The 17072-nt window shown below is 40.2% G+C and overlaps 1 protein-coding gene across 1 annotated transcript in view; it reads right to left on the bottom strand.

Annotated features, from left to right (window-relative positions):
• Osmr (oncostatin M receptor) overlaps positions 1–17072 on the bottom strand; it is a 62186-nt gene that overhangs the window by 24907 nt on the left and 20207 nt on the right. The window contains exons 3-7 of the mRNA XM_071612684.1: positions 15780–15952; positions 10521–10692; positions 9546–9821; positions 8178–8313; positions 7417–7568 (exon numbers count right to left, since the gene is read on the bottom strand). Coding sequence (XP_071468785.1) covers positions 7417–7568; positions 8178–8313; positions 9546–9821; positions 10521–10692; positions 15780–15952 — 909 coding nt within the window. The remainder of the gene's footprint in view (positions 1–7416; positions 7569–8177; positions 8314–9545; positions 9822–10520; positions 10693–15779; positions 15953–17072) is intronic.

Raw genomic sequence — 17072 nt, 5'->3', positions numbered from 1 at the left:
ATACCAACTAGGTCCAATCCCAGATAAGAAATACCTAAGACCCCAGGAGGGAGGGGAATAGGACGCAAGCTGCCATCCGCTTTCCCCACAAGGACATGGCAGCAGAGACCTGGAAGAACAATGTCTTCATCAGGCTCTCCATAGCTATGGCCACTGTGGGTAACCAGGAAGCACTGGATCTGCCACCCTCCTCCTTGTGTGTCACAGAGCAGAGCCACCCTCTCATCCTGCCCATGGTAAACTACAGCAGTAATCCTGATGCCACAATGTTTGTCCAAAGAACAGCAACCGTGCCTTACCAGGTGAGGATCTGGCTCCCACCACCTGGAAAGAAGCTGGAAGTGCTCTGTTTAAACTCAAGGACTTTGTGGCAAGATATCACAACCACAACAACAAAACTGTGGTGGGCTAGTATTTTCTAAAACTTGTTTGCCGGGTTGTTGAAGCCCAAATCCTAGGAGTCCATCCTAAATTCTCTTTCCCTTTTAATCCACATGATTTCCCTCCAGAAATCCTATCAATTCCATTCTAAACTGTACTCAAAAGATGCTCTCTTTCCACCAACTCCATTACTGCAACAGCCCCTAACCATCTCCTTCCACCACCCTACCCTTATGGTCCAGTGGGAGGGATTTTTTTTTCTACACATAAATGCCATCATGTCTTTCTCCTGATGAAAACCTTCCAATCCAAAGGTCTCATGCAGTTCCGTAACTGTTGTTCCATAACTGCCTGCCACTCCAGTCTCCTTGTTTTTTACCTTAAAGACATAAGGACATCCTCACTGCTCCTCAAAACACCCCCAAGTTTTTTCCATTCCACAACCTTTTCAAATCCTGTTCTTTTTTGCATAAAATGCTTTTACCCTGGACGGCTCCCTCCTGCTCATCCTTCAGGACTCCACTCCTTCAGAGAAGTTTCCCCCAACTATTCTGATGAAGCAGCATCTTGGGCCTTCTGTACACCATTATTTGCATTTTCTCTTCTGAATAGGAATTATCAATACTTAAAATTATTTTACTTGTTTATAGGTTTCCTATATAAACAAACACTCTCTCACCACCGGTCCACTTAACATACATTAGCATTTGAGCTTACTCAGTTTTGATCACTCTGTACTGCAAGGTGGCCTAGTGAATAAGCTGATCTACAAGATGTGCAAGAGATCAGAAGGTAAAATGCGGCTGGGAGTAGTGGCATACACCTCCAATCCCAGTGACTTGGGTGGCTGAGGCAGAAAGCTTTGAGGCCAACCTCAGTAACTTGGTGAGACCCTCAACAACTTAGCAAAACCCTTAAAAAATAGAACTGGAGATATAACTCAGCAGTAAAGCACACCAGAGGTCAATCCCCAGTACCAAAAAAAAAAAAAAAAAATCCTAAGAAAACAAAAATTCTACATCAGAAGAGATTGTGAGACACCTGCAAGAGAGAGAAGGCTCATGACCTCACATTGATAGCAGAGGGAAAAGAAAAGGTAGTAGCTGCTCTGTGTAAGGCCATCAAGGTCACAGTAAGTGATGTTGTCTTTATCATGAGAAAAATTCCTCATTGAGTTTGAAGCGGGAAGGCAGGGGTGACATGATCAAATCTGGTTTTGAGATGACCAGTTTGCCAAGGTGTGAAGAACATTAAGATACTTCTAGACCTGGGAGGAAGCCATAGCTGTGGTTCAAGTGAGCAGGGTAGTGGACTGGATGAAGAGTAATGGTACAGATGGAAAAAAGCGAGTAGGTGTAAAACATATTTAGGCAAAAAATAAATAGTAATTGTAGGTGGAGTAAATGTGAGTGGTCAAAGAAAGAAAAGTGCAAAGATGATTCCCACAATTGACTTGCAGAAAATCAGATTATAGGCCACATCATTCACAGAGATGGAACATACTAGAATAGAACCAAGTATGAGAAAGAAGCAATAGCATGAGTTCAGTTTTTAAACTTAGGGTATAAGGCATGTTTGAAGTGTCAAGAATATACTCAAATATGCAGAATTACATTGGTTCAGATCATGACAGAGAACTTCATCTGTATACAGGAAGTTACTAAAGCCACAAGCATGTCAGATTATCCACTAGGTAAGAGAAAAAGCATATGGGCAAGACTTGAGGTACTGCAAATATTGGTGTCTGGCAGAGAAGGCTAAGCCTCTGAAGAGAAGCAGGAACTAGAGAGGTAAGAATAAAACCAGGATTTGGGCATCTCTACCTAAAAAGACAACCTGATTTGGGATCTTCAATAAAAAGCCAGTTTTTTTATTCTAGTTAAGAGAGCATAGCAAAATTGTTGCTATGATGATTCTGCCTTAGTTGAAAGCCTTCAGGTATGATGATATCAAATATAGATCCTGTCTGGCCACCACAAATGACAACCTGTAATAGTTGGACAGAAGATGACAAGGGAGATAAGGAAAGAAGACCTACTAATGAATTACTGAACCAGGACAGGATGATGGCTCCCTCCCCCCAAACACTGGATGAAGATTCAGAGAAAACTAAGGAATTCTGTACACCCTCCCTTCCACACACACTGGCAGAAACTCAGACCACTGGAGCAGGAATCTCCAGGAGTAAGGTTAGGGGAGGCAGAACACTGAAAGCAGCTGAGGGAAACCCATGGAGCCAACAGACCTGCAGAGTCTCTTCCCCACTCCTCTTCCCTGAACCCCCAGGCTGGTGGATTGCCATCTAACCTCCTGATGCTGCTGCTTGAGGGATGAGCATGAAACCCTGAGCTGAAGGGCTGTCTGGTGCAGGGAGGAGTGCTTAATTCCGGTTTCCTAGGGCCTCTATCTCCTGATCCTCAGCTCATCACCTGCCCACAAGACTTGGCCCAGGCTATTACATCTTCCCCTGATAAGTGTGCCCTGACAACATGGCATCCACTTTTAGGAGAAGTCCAAGTTGTTGGACACCACTTGTAGGAGAAGTCAGGCTCACATGCCAAAATAATGAGAGATCTGCGCAACAGGAATACAACCAATTGATCTACAGTCAACAGTGTAGCAGTGGTGTTAGTCAGCTTTTCATCACTGTGATTAAAATACCTGATATAAAAAACGTAAGGGATGAAAGTCCATTTTGGCTCATGGTTACAGAGGCTTTAGTCCACTGTGGGCTGGCTCCATTGTTTTGAACCTGAAGTGAGGCAGAACATCGTGGCAGAAGGGCATGGCAGAGAAAAGTGGTTCAGATCATGACATCCAGGAAGGAGGGGGTTGGTGAGCATCCAGACAGAAGATAGAGTCCCCTAGGGAAAGGGGTTGGTGAGCATCCAGAGAGAAGATAGAGTCCCCAAGGTCATGTCCTAGTGACTTCTTTCCTCCAGTCACGCTCTACCTGTCTATAGTTTCCACCACCTCCCAGAGATCCATTCAAATTATTAATCCATCAAGTGGATTAATCCACTCAGGGAGGTTAAAGCCCTCATGATCTATTTGTTTCCTAAAAGCCTCACCTCTGATCATTGCTTCTTTGGGGACCATACCTTCAAAATATGAGACTTTTAGGGACATTCCAGATCTAAACCATGACAAGTGGTATTAGAACAAATAGACTGAGAACTTTAAATAAGCAACATGAGTATTTTTTAAAGATATAGGAAGTCTCATACAAATGGTATAGCAATTTTAAAATATAAGTTTGATAATATCCACAAAATTCTTAAGACAAAATTTATCGTTACTATAAGGAGAAATGATTCTATAAACAGTGGGTAATTTTTGTAAATACTTCCCAATTATTGGTAGACTGATCAGCAAAACTCAAGGATATAAAAGATCTGAGCAACACAACTAACACATCTCATAGATCCACAGAACAATTACAATGCATGCATGCTAGATGATGCCTGAAATTCTGCACTTCCACAAAGATCCGAGGTGACAGACACTTCAATCCACAGACCATATGCTGACGGCAAGGTATAAGACCACAAAACAAAGCTCAACAGTTCAATGAACCTGCATTACATAGACAGCTTTACTGATCACAGTGAAATCTGTTAGAAATTAATAATGAAGATACAAAGATTCTTCTATTAGTAAAATTTAAAACACATAATTCATGGATTATAGACGGTATCATATATAGCTCATTATAAAAAAAGGAATTCCAGTGCCAACATTTACTGGATTATTTTAGATGATAAAATTGATATTTCAATGGAGATTTATGTCTTTAAGCATTGTATTTGTGAACCAGTATCCAACTTACGAAAATATAAAGAACATCAGAATAAATCCAAGGAAGCAAAAGAAAACAGATAATGAAAATAAAAGCAGAAATTCAATTAGCTGGGCTGGGGATGTGGCTCAAGGGGTAGCGCGCTCGCCTGGCATGTGCAGGGCGCTGGGTTCGATCCTCAGCACCACATAAAAATAAAATAAAGATGTTGTGTCCACCAAAAACTAAAAAATAAATATTAAAAAATTCTCTCTCTCTAAAAAAAAAAAAAAAAGAAAAAGAAATTCAATTAGCAAAGAACGATACAATTAAAAGAATATTTTAAAGCCAAATTTGTTTGTTTGTTTTTTGGGGAAAAAAGCCCAAATACTTAAACTCCTAGCAGATTGAGAAATGATAGCAAGGGCATGGGCAAACCCCACCTTGTAAGGAAAAGAGGATGTAACCATGGGTAATGCAAGAGCCAGTGAGATAACAGACTATTTCAAAACAGACCAAAAGACTTGGAAAAAGTGATGCAAGGTATTAAAGAACAATATAACTCAGATTTAGAAAAGTCATAACTGAGGGACAACTCAAAAAAGAAATAAATACAAAAATTTAAAAAATGAATTAGAAATGAAAACTAAACTGGGAGAAGGCCCAAGAGCAAATGAACACAACCGATCGTTCCTTTGAGTAGAGAGAAGGTAAAAGAAGACAACTTTTAATAATCTAAATTAAACGAAGAGATAAAAAATAATTCAAGAGAAAGTGGCACATATTGAAGATTGAAAAAAAGGCCCAATAAGTGGAAACTAGCAATTTCTGAGAAAGAAACCCAAAAGAAGCAAACTGACTAGGGTCTGCCCTTTAACCTTTGCCTGACGTTTATTGCCTGTCAACATGGTAGATAGTTTAGCAAACACAAAACAACAACAAAAAACAACAAATACTTTCAAAGTATTTGTAGCTACACACAGAAGGAACATATCATGTTACCAAAAATATCAACCTAGAATAGCCAACATCAAGACAAACCATAATAAAATTACTGAATTTTAAAGAGGAAAAAAACAATCCTTTGGGCATTTAGGTAACAAGATCACATTGCTTCTAGTGGAAAATAAACAGATTGCCATGACCATGCGGCCTTTGTCTGCACTGCTATATGCCAGGAGAAAATGGAGAAATGCAGTTTATGACACTCAAGGGAGAAAATGCAAGTTAAAGGATTTTGTATTCACTCAAACTGACTTTTAAATACAAAGACCAGAGTCAAACTTTGACTGACATTCAAGAATTCACTGGACTCTTGTTCCCACAAGCATGAACTTCAAATAACCAAACTGAATAGATGAGCATTTGCATAAGAACTGGTGGTGGAACATTAAGAATATATAGTTACTTATAGACCAAAAAGATTCAGTAAAGGTTAGAAGAGAGATGGATCTAATATGTAATATCTATATGCTTTGATGGGGGAGATAGAGTAGAGTAAAATTACTGGATTTTAAAGAAAATAAACAACTATTTTTTTTTAAATGGAGGGGTTTCCCAATTTAAAAAAAAATCAAAATTATAGGAAAGAAAATGAGGAGATTAAATGTTTAAAACGGTTTAAATTGTTTTTAGAAATTGTTTTCATGGTCGTAGCACAAAAACCATGCAGGAAGTAATTTGTGGGAAGATTTTTAAACCTTATGTACAGACATTAACAAAGGCCAAAGTAAATGTAAAAATATACCATCTCCATGCATAGGAAGATGTAATAACATAAAGAGAGTGATCCAGGTTACATTTGTAGGTTAATCATAAATCCAATGAAAAAATCGACAGGGTTTTTATAGACTTTGATGTATCAATTCTCAGGTTTATATAGAATAATACAGCACCAAGAATCATGAGGATATATTTGGCCAAGAAGAGGGAAGGTATTTACCTTAAGTTGAGACTCATCTGAAACTTAAGAAATTCAGTGTTATATCTCTACCTTATTTAATATACAAAAATCAGTTCCACATGGATTTAATTGAAAAAAAATCAGGGATTTAATTTAAAAAACAATTTAAAAATTCTTAGTAAAGTATTATAGGTGACTAGATTTCTGATCAAAGGACAGGAAAGGATTTCTTTAAAATATTTTGAGATAATTATGTGAAAATTGAGAGCTTTTATCTATCAATAGGCATGTATAAGATAATGAAAAGGTACAAACTGGAGAAGATATTAGTAATATATAGGAACAAAAAGCATCAGCATCAAGAATATACAGATAATTTGTCAATTAAAGCATAAACAATGTATAGAAAAGTAACAAACAGCATGAATAAATATTTTTATAAAAGAGAAAGCAGATGTGTTCAAAACATGGGAAGAGATACTCAGCCCTAAGAATGTGTAGATTGAAACCATCATCACTACTATTTTATACCCATTCAGTTGGCAAAAATGAAAAGCAAGAATAACCAATGTGAAGAGATATGTGCATCCCTAAGATGGTTCCATTGGGACAATTTCTTTGGAAATAATTTGATATTATTTCATATAAGGTGAACATTCAGATACTCTATACCTCTGCCAATTCTATCCTCAGGTACATTACTCAAGAAAAACATTTGCATATGTATACTAAAACACGTGTGTTAAATGCTCATTAACTAAAATGGTACTCAAAAGTAAAAACCTGGAGACAACTTGAAATCATCCAAAGAAATAAGTGAATAAAATATCGTATATTTACATGAAATGCTATATTGTAGTAAATGGATGGACTAGGAACACTCAACAATATGAGCAAATCTTAGCCATTTAATATTCTACAAAAAGCAGTTACTAGATTCTTACACACAGATTGACATCCTTCATACACATTAAAACCAAACAAGATTGAATTATTTTTAGAATTAAATAAAAAATAAGAATACACACAAACACACCTATACACAATTTAAACAAAAAATAATCTTGGTGGAAGGAGACCGGTAGGGAGGCAGTGAAATAGATCATGAAATAAGTTTATGTCAGAGTCCTGGTTTTTAAGTTGGTTAGTAAGCTACTAGGTGCTTAAAACATTATCCAAATAAACAATTAATAGGGGTGCATGCATCTTCAAGGGTAAGTGTGGCATGAACAGCGGGCATAAATTATAACTTTCACTTAGGCTGTGTATTAGGCAAAAATCCTACATCACATTTACTCGATCGTACAGTCAGGTATGTTGGTGGCCACAGTTGCTGTAACAAATCTATTCTCACCTCGATGACTCAGGTTAAAAATAATATTAACACTTCTCTTCCTTAAGTTATTTGCTGCTGTGAGCGTGAAATTATACATTTCTTGTGAATCTTGAGTTATTTTCCAATCGCACGAGTCTTTGTGTTTGCAACTTTGTTTTTTCCCAGAAAATCTTCAAAACAAAACAAAACAACAATTAAAGGGTTTACTCCTTTGTCAAAGCAGATGTCTCTCCCTGTCCCTTGGGAGTGACTTTAAAACAATATTCCACATATTGGCATTGATCCATCACTAAGATACCAGTAATGAAAACACCGTTTCTATGTATTTGCTATATTTGATTAAATGTATTAATGAATTGCTGATTCATTCAGAGGGGAGAACATCAATCAGCTTTCTGTGTGTGCTACTGGTGATTTAAGCCAGGGATGCTCTACCACTGAGCGACATTCCCTGCCCTTTTTATTTTTTTATCCTCTTGCCTCGGCTTCCAGAGTAGCTGGGGTTATAGGTGTGCACTACCATGCGCAACTCTATCAATATATAGTATGAACTATTTTTCTTATTTCTATGGTACATATTTTTGAAGAAAAAGAAACCCCTCAGGTAGAGAGTATGATACACCTGTGATCACTTAAAGATTTCCTCCTGACCCTGGCAGGTAATTGGAAACATTTGTATCAACTTTCTAACATTTTTGTATACAACATCTAAGTGTAGCTTGTTGTCACCTACATCACAAACAAGGAAGAATCTGTCAATACAACTAGAGCTAACTTACGATTCAAATAAAGTGTAGCTTTGGGAATGTTGTATATTCCAATCCAAGCCAGTGTCCACCCCAGGATACCAAGTACATTTCAAGGTCTCGAAGTCCTGAGTTTCACAAGAAAAGTTCTTGGGTTCCTCAAGTACTTCTACCCGAACAAAGAAAATAAACAGATGAAATACCTAATTAAACACTTTTATTGAAAGACAGATTAAATGGAAAGCTCTGGTCGGGATCTGAAGCCATAGGGTTACTCAGAACAATGAAGAAAATTCAGAGTGGAAGTCAACATATCAATAGCCCAATAAAGTCACATCACAGGCACCTCATCCTTCCGAAGCCCCTCTTCTGTGATTTTCTGAGGTATCATGGGAATGGGTGGTCAGTGTTATGTAAGAGGTTGGCACCATGTCCATTTGAGAGGATGTGTCCCTAGTGCCTGTTTGGTGTTTCATTTTGGGTGATGTGACTTATAGAAAGCCCAGAAGATGCTAGAAAGTCAGACTCTGTGACCTGAATAAACTCAACAGCTGGGAGCTGAGAGTCCCAAGAAATGGCAAAGCACCTCTCGGATGCTGGAACCACTACTGTTCCCAGTGTCCACATTAAGGCACACAGATAATCCCAAGACACTGGAATTATCCACTTTGACAATAGAAGGAGGAAGAGAGCTGTCACAGATATTGTCCTACAGTACAAGGAAATGGGGCACTTAAGACAAAGCACAGGAGGCCACTGAGTGGGCACACAAGAGACCTGCAGAAATGTCAACATGTCCCCACTCTACTGATATAGCCCACAGAGTCAACTTTCCCCACAATTTAGAACAAGAATGGCCACCATTTGTTGAAATTTTGGTATATGCCACCAGTGCGATGAGGCCTGGCACTGCCCATGGTCATAAACCCCCAACCACCATCACCCCCATACTGGCTCAGAAAGGCTAGAAAACTTGGCCAAGAGCACAGGCCCAGCCAGGGCACGATTTGGACACACGTCTTCTGGGCCACCACCCTGACTGTGTTGCTGTGGTCAGATGATGTGCAGCCCCCTCCTCCCTCCATGGTCCTGAGATAACTGATTCCACTCCAGCTGAGGCAGAGTCGGCTATTTCCTTAGAAGTCCAGGTCATGACCTGAGCTTTCTCTCTTTTAGGCCTGTCAGTTTCTAGGAATAAAATTGTTTATATGGGCAAGGAAACAACAGGAAATCCTGGAAACATTGCTTTGGAATTCCATTTTCAGAATCTCTCCTAGAAGACTTGGGAAACAAAAGGAAACTAAGATCATTCACGGGAATGTTTACTTGTCTTCTGGTAAAGGAGAGTCAGTACACTCCACAGAAAATGAGAAGAGGGGGAAACAAAATTTGTACACTTACTTGACACAAAGAAAGTGGTGCCATTTTGAATGTCTGTTTGGTTCACTTTACAAAAGAAATTTGTCCCTGATCTCTTAAAAAAAGAAACATTATTCAACTTGAATGCAGAAGCCTTTGGATCAAGTTGTTCTCCATGAATCAGTTCATTATGCAAGTAGCAGGTTATGTTATTGTGATTAATCCCAGAAATATAACAGATAGTGATACTGGAGCCTTCTTCTACCAGTTTATTTTTAGGAAATACTAACAATGTACTTGGTCCAGGATAATCTTGAACTGCAAGACAAAAAAGCTTGGTTAGAATCTCATTTAGAACTTGAGACAAACCCCTCCTACCTCACCCTCAGAAGATGGCTTTTAGCTATTTTCACTTCCTGGGGAAAATAGAAGTCTAAATTTCTACACCAAAACCAATATCCTTTGGTTCATATAAGGCAATGCTTTCACCATGGCTCCTATTGTCACACTAAAACCACCATTGTTGCCTTTATTGCCAAAGATGGCACATTACCAGTGCCACTGCCAACTCCTGTATTATTGCCATTTTTAAGTGAACATAATAGCTCTATAGAGAGCAGCCGTGTGGGAGGCCCAGAGTCGAGTGTATCTGCATCTTACTTCATGCTATTCTTGCTACCTTAAAACAACGGGGTGGGAAGATTGGCTTATATTAGAACTAAAAGCAAGGTTGTAAAGTTTGCTGTGGAGAGACAGATATCTGAGGTTTTTGTTGATGTTGCTTTAGCTTTATTTTTTATTTTTATTTTTTTGGTACCAGGGATTGAATCAGGGGCACTTGACAACTGAGCCATTTCCCTAGCCCTATTTTGTATTTTGGGTCTCACTGAGTTGCTTACTGCCTACCATTGCTGAAGCTGACTTTGAACTCATGATCCTCCTGCCTGAGCCTCCCAAGCCTCTGGGATTACAGGCATGTGCCACTATGCCCAGCTCAAAAACCACCTCACTTCTTACCATGAACTTCCTCCCATGAGCTCCAGTTGCTCCAGATACTCAGTTTGGGGAACTTGGCATCGTCCACCATACTCTGTACTCTTACAAAATGTGTTGCACATTCCAAAGGGAGTTCGGATTCCCATCTCCAGTGCAGAACTTGGTCCCGCTTCACTGTGGTGCTATAATTCCCCTGAAAGTAAAGGAAATATTTGGAATCATATAGCCATCCTGTTCTGAAAAGGAGCTCAACCTGACTTACCCCAAAGCACAAGCTTATACCCCATTACAACTCCACCACATGTACAAATGAAGTCTGTCCCCAACCCGTCAATCTCCCTGACCCTGATGCTTCAGCAGTGGGAAACTGGCCTCCTGCCTCTTGAAAACTCAGCTCTCAATCCCTATGGCTTTCCAACTCCAGGGGACCATGTGAAGCAAGTGGAGAGGAAACAGAGATCACTCAAGTCTTGGGGAGAAGATTAGCAACAGAAGGTGTTCTTAGAGCCAGTTAGAGAACCTGCAAAGAAGATTCCCGAAAACTAGAGAATTGAGTCATTTTTTTATCATTGAGTTGTTTTTAAGTATTCATTTTTAACCAGGATTAGATTATATTGGCCAAATCTCAGTAGAAAGAACAGTCCTTCATGGCACCCTAGAAGTTTCATTGTCTCCAGAAGTCAACAGATAGCTCTCCATGTCACCCTTGATTTTCTCTGTCTTTCAGATATGGTGGATGTGTGGACCAATAACCCCAAGATGAACTTCATCTGTCAGAATCTTTGTTCCTAGAGATGTCAATCACATAGAATGTCTTACACTGTTCTTTGAGAAGCTTGTCCAGGTTGAACTGTAACTTGGTCTTTTGGCACAGCCCTTGGTCTTAATCTTTCCAAGACATTGGTGTCTCTGTTCTCAAGTTCAACAGCTCCAATGGCTCCATTACATCTTATCCTGCCATTCAAGGTCGTCTACAAACCGGATCCACCAATCTCTCTCTCTCTCTCTCTCTCTCTCTCTCTCTCTCTCTCTCTCTCAAGAATCTTCTCTCTGGAACCATATTCCAACATATCTGGGATATGCTTTGTTCCTTGACAACTCGGTGTTTGCTCTTTGTTCATGCAGTGTTTCTGGATTAGTTTACCCTACTTCCCTCTGCATTAAGAATCAGTGTCATTCTTGACTTCCAGGTCATGCCCTATCTCCTTGATGAGATTTTCTTTTTCCAGTGGTACTGGGCATGGAACCCACAGCCTTGCTCATGCTAAGCAAGCATTCTACTATTGGGTTATACCTTTCTTGCTCTTTCTTCTTAATTCCTCCAACCTCCACTTCCTTGAAGCTCTCAAGAAAATTGTGTTTGGGTCTTGGTATTGATTTGTGACTCTAGGATGGTCCTGAAACAGCAGGGACTATGCTTCCTTATTGTTTGTGTCCCCCATGGCTTTCAGCACTCATTCTTCTCAGTGTACCTCTCTCATGACTTGTGCTTTCTGCTCCCACAGCTGGGAATAGAAGCAATACATACTTTGCACTTCCTTGGGGAACCTGAATCTGCATCTGCACCCACATATCTAAGGGAAAATAAGTCTCAATGGACAGGCTGGGGTGACCTGCATTTCACATACCACCTGGAGGCAGCAGCTGGGACTTTCTCTGGAATCTTTCTCTGGGACTTTTTCTGGAATCAGGACACCCTGGCCCACTCAGTGGTACTGAATTGTATACTTCTTTTTTACTCTGTAACAAACTGTGATTTTTTAAGTGCTTATTTCACTTTATTGAATGATTTTATTCTTAGATCATAAGACACATGTTTAATATAAAAGCAAATACAGGAAGAAAGAGAGAAAAAGAAAGAAAGAAAAGAACTTTAAAGAATTATGTTAATGATAGCAATAGTCCTTTAAATGTCAACAAGTCACAGACTGGATTTTACCTCCTGCAACTCCCTCAAATTCAGCCCCTTCTCTTGTCCCTGGCCCAACCCTGAAGCCCACTCCTCCCAGCTACTTCTCCTGCTTCTCCTGTTCTCCTAATTGTTCTCCACTGTGCGGCTGAGCGGGCTTTTAAAAAACTCAAATCAGATCTTGCCACTGCCCTTATTTTTATTGCTCTTGGATAAGAAGCAAAACCTGAGTGTCTCCCATGGCTCTGTGCAGTGAGGCCCCAGTCCCACCTGTCCTGGCCTGTCCCCACATGGTCAGAGCTCCCACACAGCACCCTGAATCCAGGCCTGGCAGTTCTCCAGCCGCCACCCCACTTTAAGGCCTCTGATCCCACTCATCAGATTTTCCCAGAGAGTCTTTCTCCACATTCCCCACCAAATTACTTCCAGATCTCTTTCATATTTTGGCTCAAACAACCCTATATCCAAGTTGCAGGAGGTCAACCCCAATCCCACAGTGCCTGTCAATGACCTGCACGCACACCCCACATTTAGAACAGTCTATTTGTATGTGCATCCCCTTTTCTCTGCTGGCATGCTCAGCACCGGTATGCCCCACCTTGCACAATGCTCTACCTGGACCCAGAGTTTATAAATACTGTGTAATGAGTGATTTAGTTACATCATTGATTTTCAGTGTTGTGTTTCTCCAAGAGACTTTGTGTGGATTGTTTGTCATCTCAACTTGTGCTTTGTGGTCTTTACAGACTTGTAAGTAAAGGATAAAACAATCCTTGGATACAGAAATTCAGTGATTTTTTTTTAAATTGTCAATGAACCTTTATTTGATTTATTTATATGCAGTGCTGGGAATCAAACACAGTTCTGAGAATCAAACACATGCCAGGCAAGCATTCCACCACTGACCTATATCCCCAGCTCCAATGCAGTGATTTGTAAAAAATATGATGGCTGGATGTGGTGATGCATGTGTGAATTCCCAGTGACTTGGGAGGCTGAGGCAGGAGGATCACAAGTTCAAGACCAGACTGGACAACTGGGCAGACTGGGTATAATGAACTGCCTTTGGGCCACTTTTATTCATTGAAGGGGCAAGTTTAATTTGGCACTGGGTGCCATTAGTAATGGGTAGACACACATTGACACAGATGTCTCACTGAGGTCCCTGATTCATTGCTGAAGCATGCGCTCTATCCCTGACTCACACTCTGGGCCTCCTTCCAAGCTTAAGCTGTCTGTCACTCTGCCTATTCCTGCTGTTGACAAAATCACATGGCAACTGGCTGGAAGGGAAGGGCAGAACATTGGCCCAGGGCAGGGTGATGTAGTGAGTCTGCCAGCAGGGCTCTGCATGGCCAGCACTGTCCAGGAGGTGGCCCTGGTCCTGCTCTAGGCACCTGGATCAAGATGCCTTTCTTCTCTCATTTGGGAACACAGTAATCTGAAACAGTGCTCCTCTCAGCATGAGTGAGGGTGCTCTCTCAGGCCTGTGTTGTGGAATCTGCCCTAAGGGGAGGAGAATACTGTCCATATGGAAGCAGCCTCTCTGGCTCGGTTGGCTTTCTTCCTCTTCTGTAACTGGGGAAGAATCCTACGTCTTACCTCAACTTGAGGCATGAGAGAGTCAGACAAAGGCTTCTCATGGCAACATCTGTTATTCTGTTATCCACTGATGGCCCGGGGATGTGGCTGTGCTCCCTGTTGGGTAGACACATGATGACACCACCCTGTCTCTGTCACCTTGAGGAACACAGCAAATCTCTCTGGACTGTGACTTTCTCCTCTGTGGTCATCAGGCTGGGCTGGGTGTTGTGAGAACAACACAACAGACAAGGAAAATCTTGTCTTAAAGATCTTGAATCCTAATAAGTTAGGGAAGTTGGTTCCACAAGCTGCTCTACCTTGCAAAGAGACTACTGCATGGATCTAATGTGAAAACAGACATGAAAAACTGCTGTGGGGGAAAAGGGGGGATCCAGTCGGCCAACACTACAACTGACATGACAACAGATAGGAACTGTCCTTTAGAAAAGTACAGCATAAGATACACTTGCTTCAGGGTCAATGTTATTATTGTTAACAGCAATAAGGGATAGTTTTTTAAAATCCCTCCAGGACTCCCCCCACATTTCTTTTTCTTGGACCATTCTTAGCCTAAATAAGACCCTTGTTCAATGTTTTTCCAGCCCAAATCAACAACCAGTTTATGCATTAAAACCACACACACACACACACAAAAAAAAACAGACTTGAATGTGAGGGGAGTGGTGGGAAGGCAAGCTGATGGTGGAAGTGGACAGCTACACAGCATTACCACTGTTTAAAATCAGCACACTAAACAACTCTCATTGGAGGAAATTGACTTGGGAGTGGTCGGTTATAGACCTGGTATGAGTCCTATGTGGATTTTACTTATCACAGGCTACTTGCTTGGATGTCAAATACAACAATGGAGAAAGAAAGCAGCTGAAGCCTTGGAACATGGTAACCTCTGGGCTTTACTAAAGGAACTAACATCCTGGATCCCTGCACCCAAAGTTTCCTCTGCCTGAGAGAAGGTGGACCTCTACTGGGCTAAGGAAGGTCCCAAGCAGTCTTGTGCTTCCAGGGAAAATCTCGGGTTCCTTCAACAAGAGAACATCCCACTGTCCTTAAACCTTCCATGATAATAGCAGACCCTTCTGTTATTAAGGTTTCCCAGAGCAGAAATGGTAGTGTGTCCCAAAGCACTAGAAGTGTCAGGCACAACAGACATGACCCTAATTTGAACCACGTTGAGTGAAAATCTACTCCAAATAATCCAAAGAGAAAAGGAGTGAAATTAAGATTTTCTTAACTTAATTTTTTGGTAGAAAACCCACAGGGAAGGAGACAAAAAACACTAAGTTATTTTCCAACTGGGCCCATAGAGAACCTCTTTGCTGGCTCGAACATGAAGCACTGCTACTTACTTTTCTTTGCATTTCAACATGGTATAAGCAACGAAAGTGACAGGAAGCCACACTGGCAAGAAAAATGTTACCAAAATAAAACATTCATGAAAATCTGTGGTGGACAAAGAAGAAAAAAGGGAAGAAAGATGAATGATCTTCATGGATCTTAGGAATCTAGTACTCACAAGAATGGGCCTAATAGCCTTCTTACGGGAAAGAACAGAACTGGGAAAATAATCTGTTTTTATAAAACATCCCATCAAACCAAAGTGGCCATTGTTACTTTGTCCTGGATATTCTCTGAACCAAAAACACAGAAATGCAACTGTTTAGAAAAACTGTTTGGAGCTGTTAATGTGTTTGCAGACTTTGTAGATGTTATAAAGATAAATCATGGAAGGATATTAAAAATATTGAGCCCCCAAGAAAAATACTTACCACCCAGATGACATTGGATGGTCTAATTCTACTGATCTCCATCTGAAATACCATTTTCAATTCCTGATGATAAGGAATTCCGTGGACATTCCATTGTAACTGCAAACACTGACATGCAGAATTGGGGAAGACTTTAAGTGATTCAGGAGTCAATGATAAATATTCAGCCAAGACTGAAAGTACAAAGAAAGGTACAAAATGACATTTAATAGCAGCATGGTGAATAATCATAGATAGTTAAACTGTTCCATATCACCATTGTTTGGTCTAGAAAAATATTCCTCACTTGGGCAACCTAGAATCAGGTACCTTGAAAAGTTGGGAAGAAATTTAGAAACCACTTAGCAGAGGAAGAAATTAAGATTTTGATGAATGAAATAACTTGCTTAGCTGTACACAGCAAGTTAATAAACTAATAAACAGACAAAACCAGAGAATCTAAATTGGACAATCTAATTGGTTTGAAATTCATAACAGGGCTAAATAAAGAAAGAGAATATGTTGCTATAAACTTCATATTTCCAGAATTAAAATGTTTACAAAAAAGCTATGAAGTGGATGCATAGCCTATCTCTAGACATGGACCCTTGCATTTTGGTGTATTGAATTTAAAAGCCCTCTAGAAAGAATTTACTGAACTCTTTGGATGAGACCAGCAGTATATGAGGCACTTGGTATGAAACAAAATACTTATGATAAGGTTCCTAGCTTGCAGGAAGAACTTAGGTGGAAAGAAAAGACAAATTCACATGAAAGATTAGACACTATAGTTTAGGGTAGTTGGTGGTATGATAGAGTTTGTAAAAAAATAGGAAATTCAGGCTTGGGGATATAACCTAGTGGTATAGTGCTTGCCTACTATTTGTGAGGCCCTGGGTTTGATCCCCAGCATAGAATTAAAAAAAAATTCAAATTTGAACAGATTTGTGGAGGTCATTAACCTTGGGAAGCGGCCCAATAGTTCTCAAACTGACTGTCTTTAAACCATTATTGGCACCACTGGTAGCAGAGAAAAGATGAGCCCTGAGTGAGTTAAGTTGCTGCTCATTCTTAGAGCAGCAAAACATGGCTTTCCACTCAGGAGGAGGGCATGCCATATAGATTTGAAAAGAATTGTGTGTTGCTGGTTCAACTATTTCAATTGTTGGACTGAAAGGATCTGAGGTAAGCTGGGAATGGTGGGAAGGAACTGAAAAGATAAAGACTTGACAAAATCAGCTGGTGTCTGATCACCGATGGTATAACAGGTACCACCTGCTAGGCATTCATTTTTCTAGAACCTTAAGAATTTGC

Source organism: Marmota flaviventris, chromosome 5, assembly GCF_047511675.1.
Source record: "Marmota flaviventris isolate mMarFla1 chromosome 5, mMarFla1.hap1, whole genome shotgun sequence".
Taxonomy (NCBI): Eukaryota; Metazoa; Chordata; class Mammalia; order Rodentia; family Sciuridae; genus Marmota; species Marmota flaviventris.
Note: the sequence above shows the minus strand (reverse complement) of the source record. Positions and strands in the feature narration are given on the sequence as shown.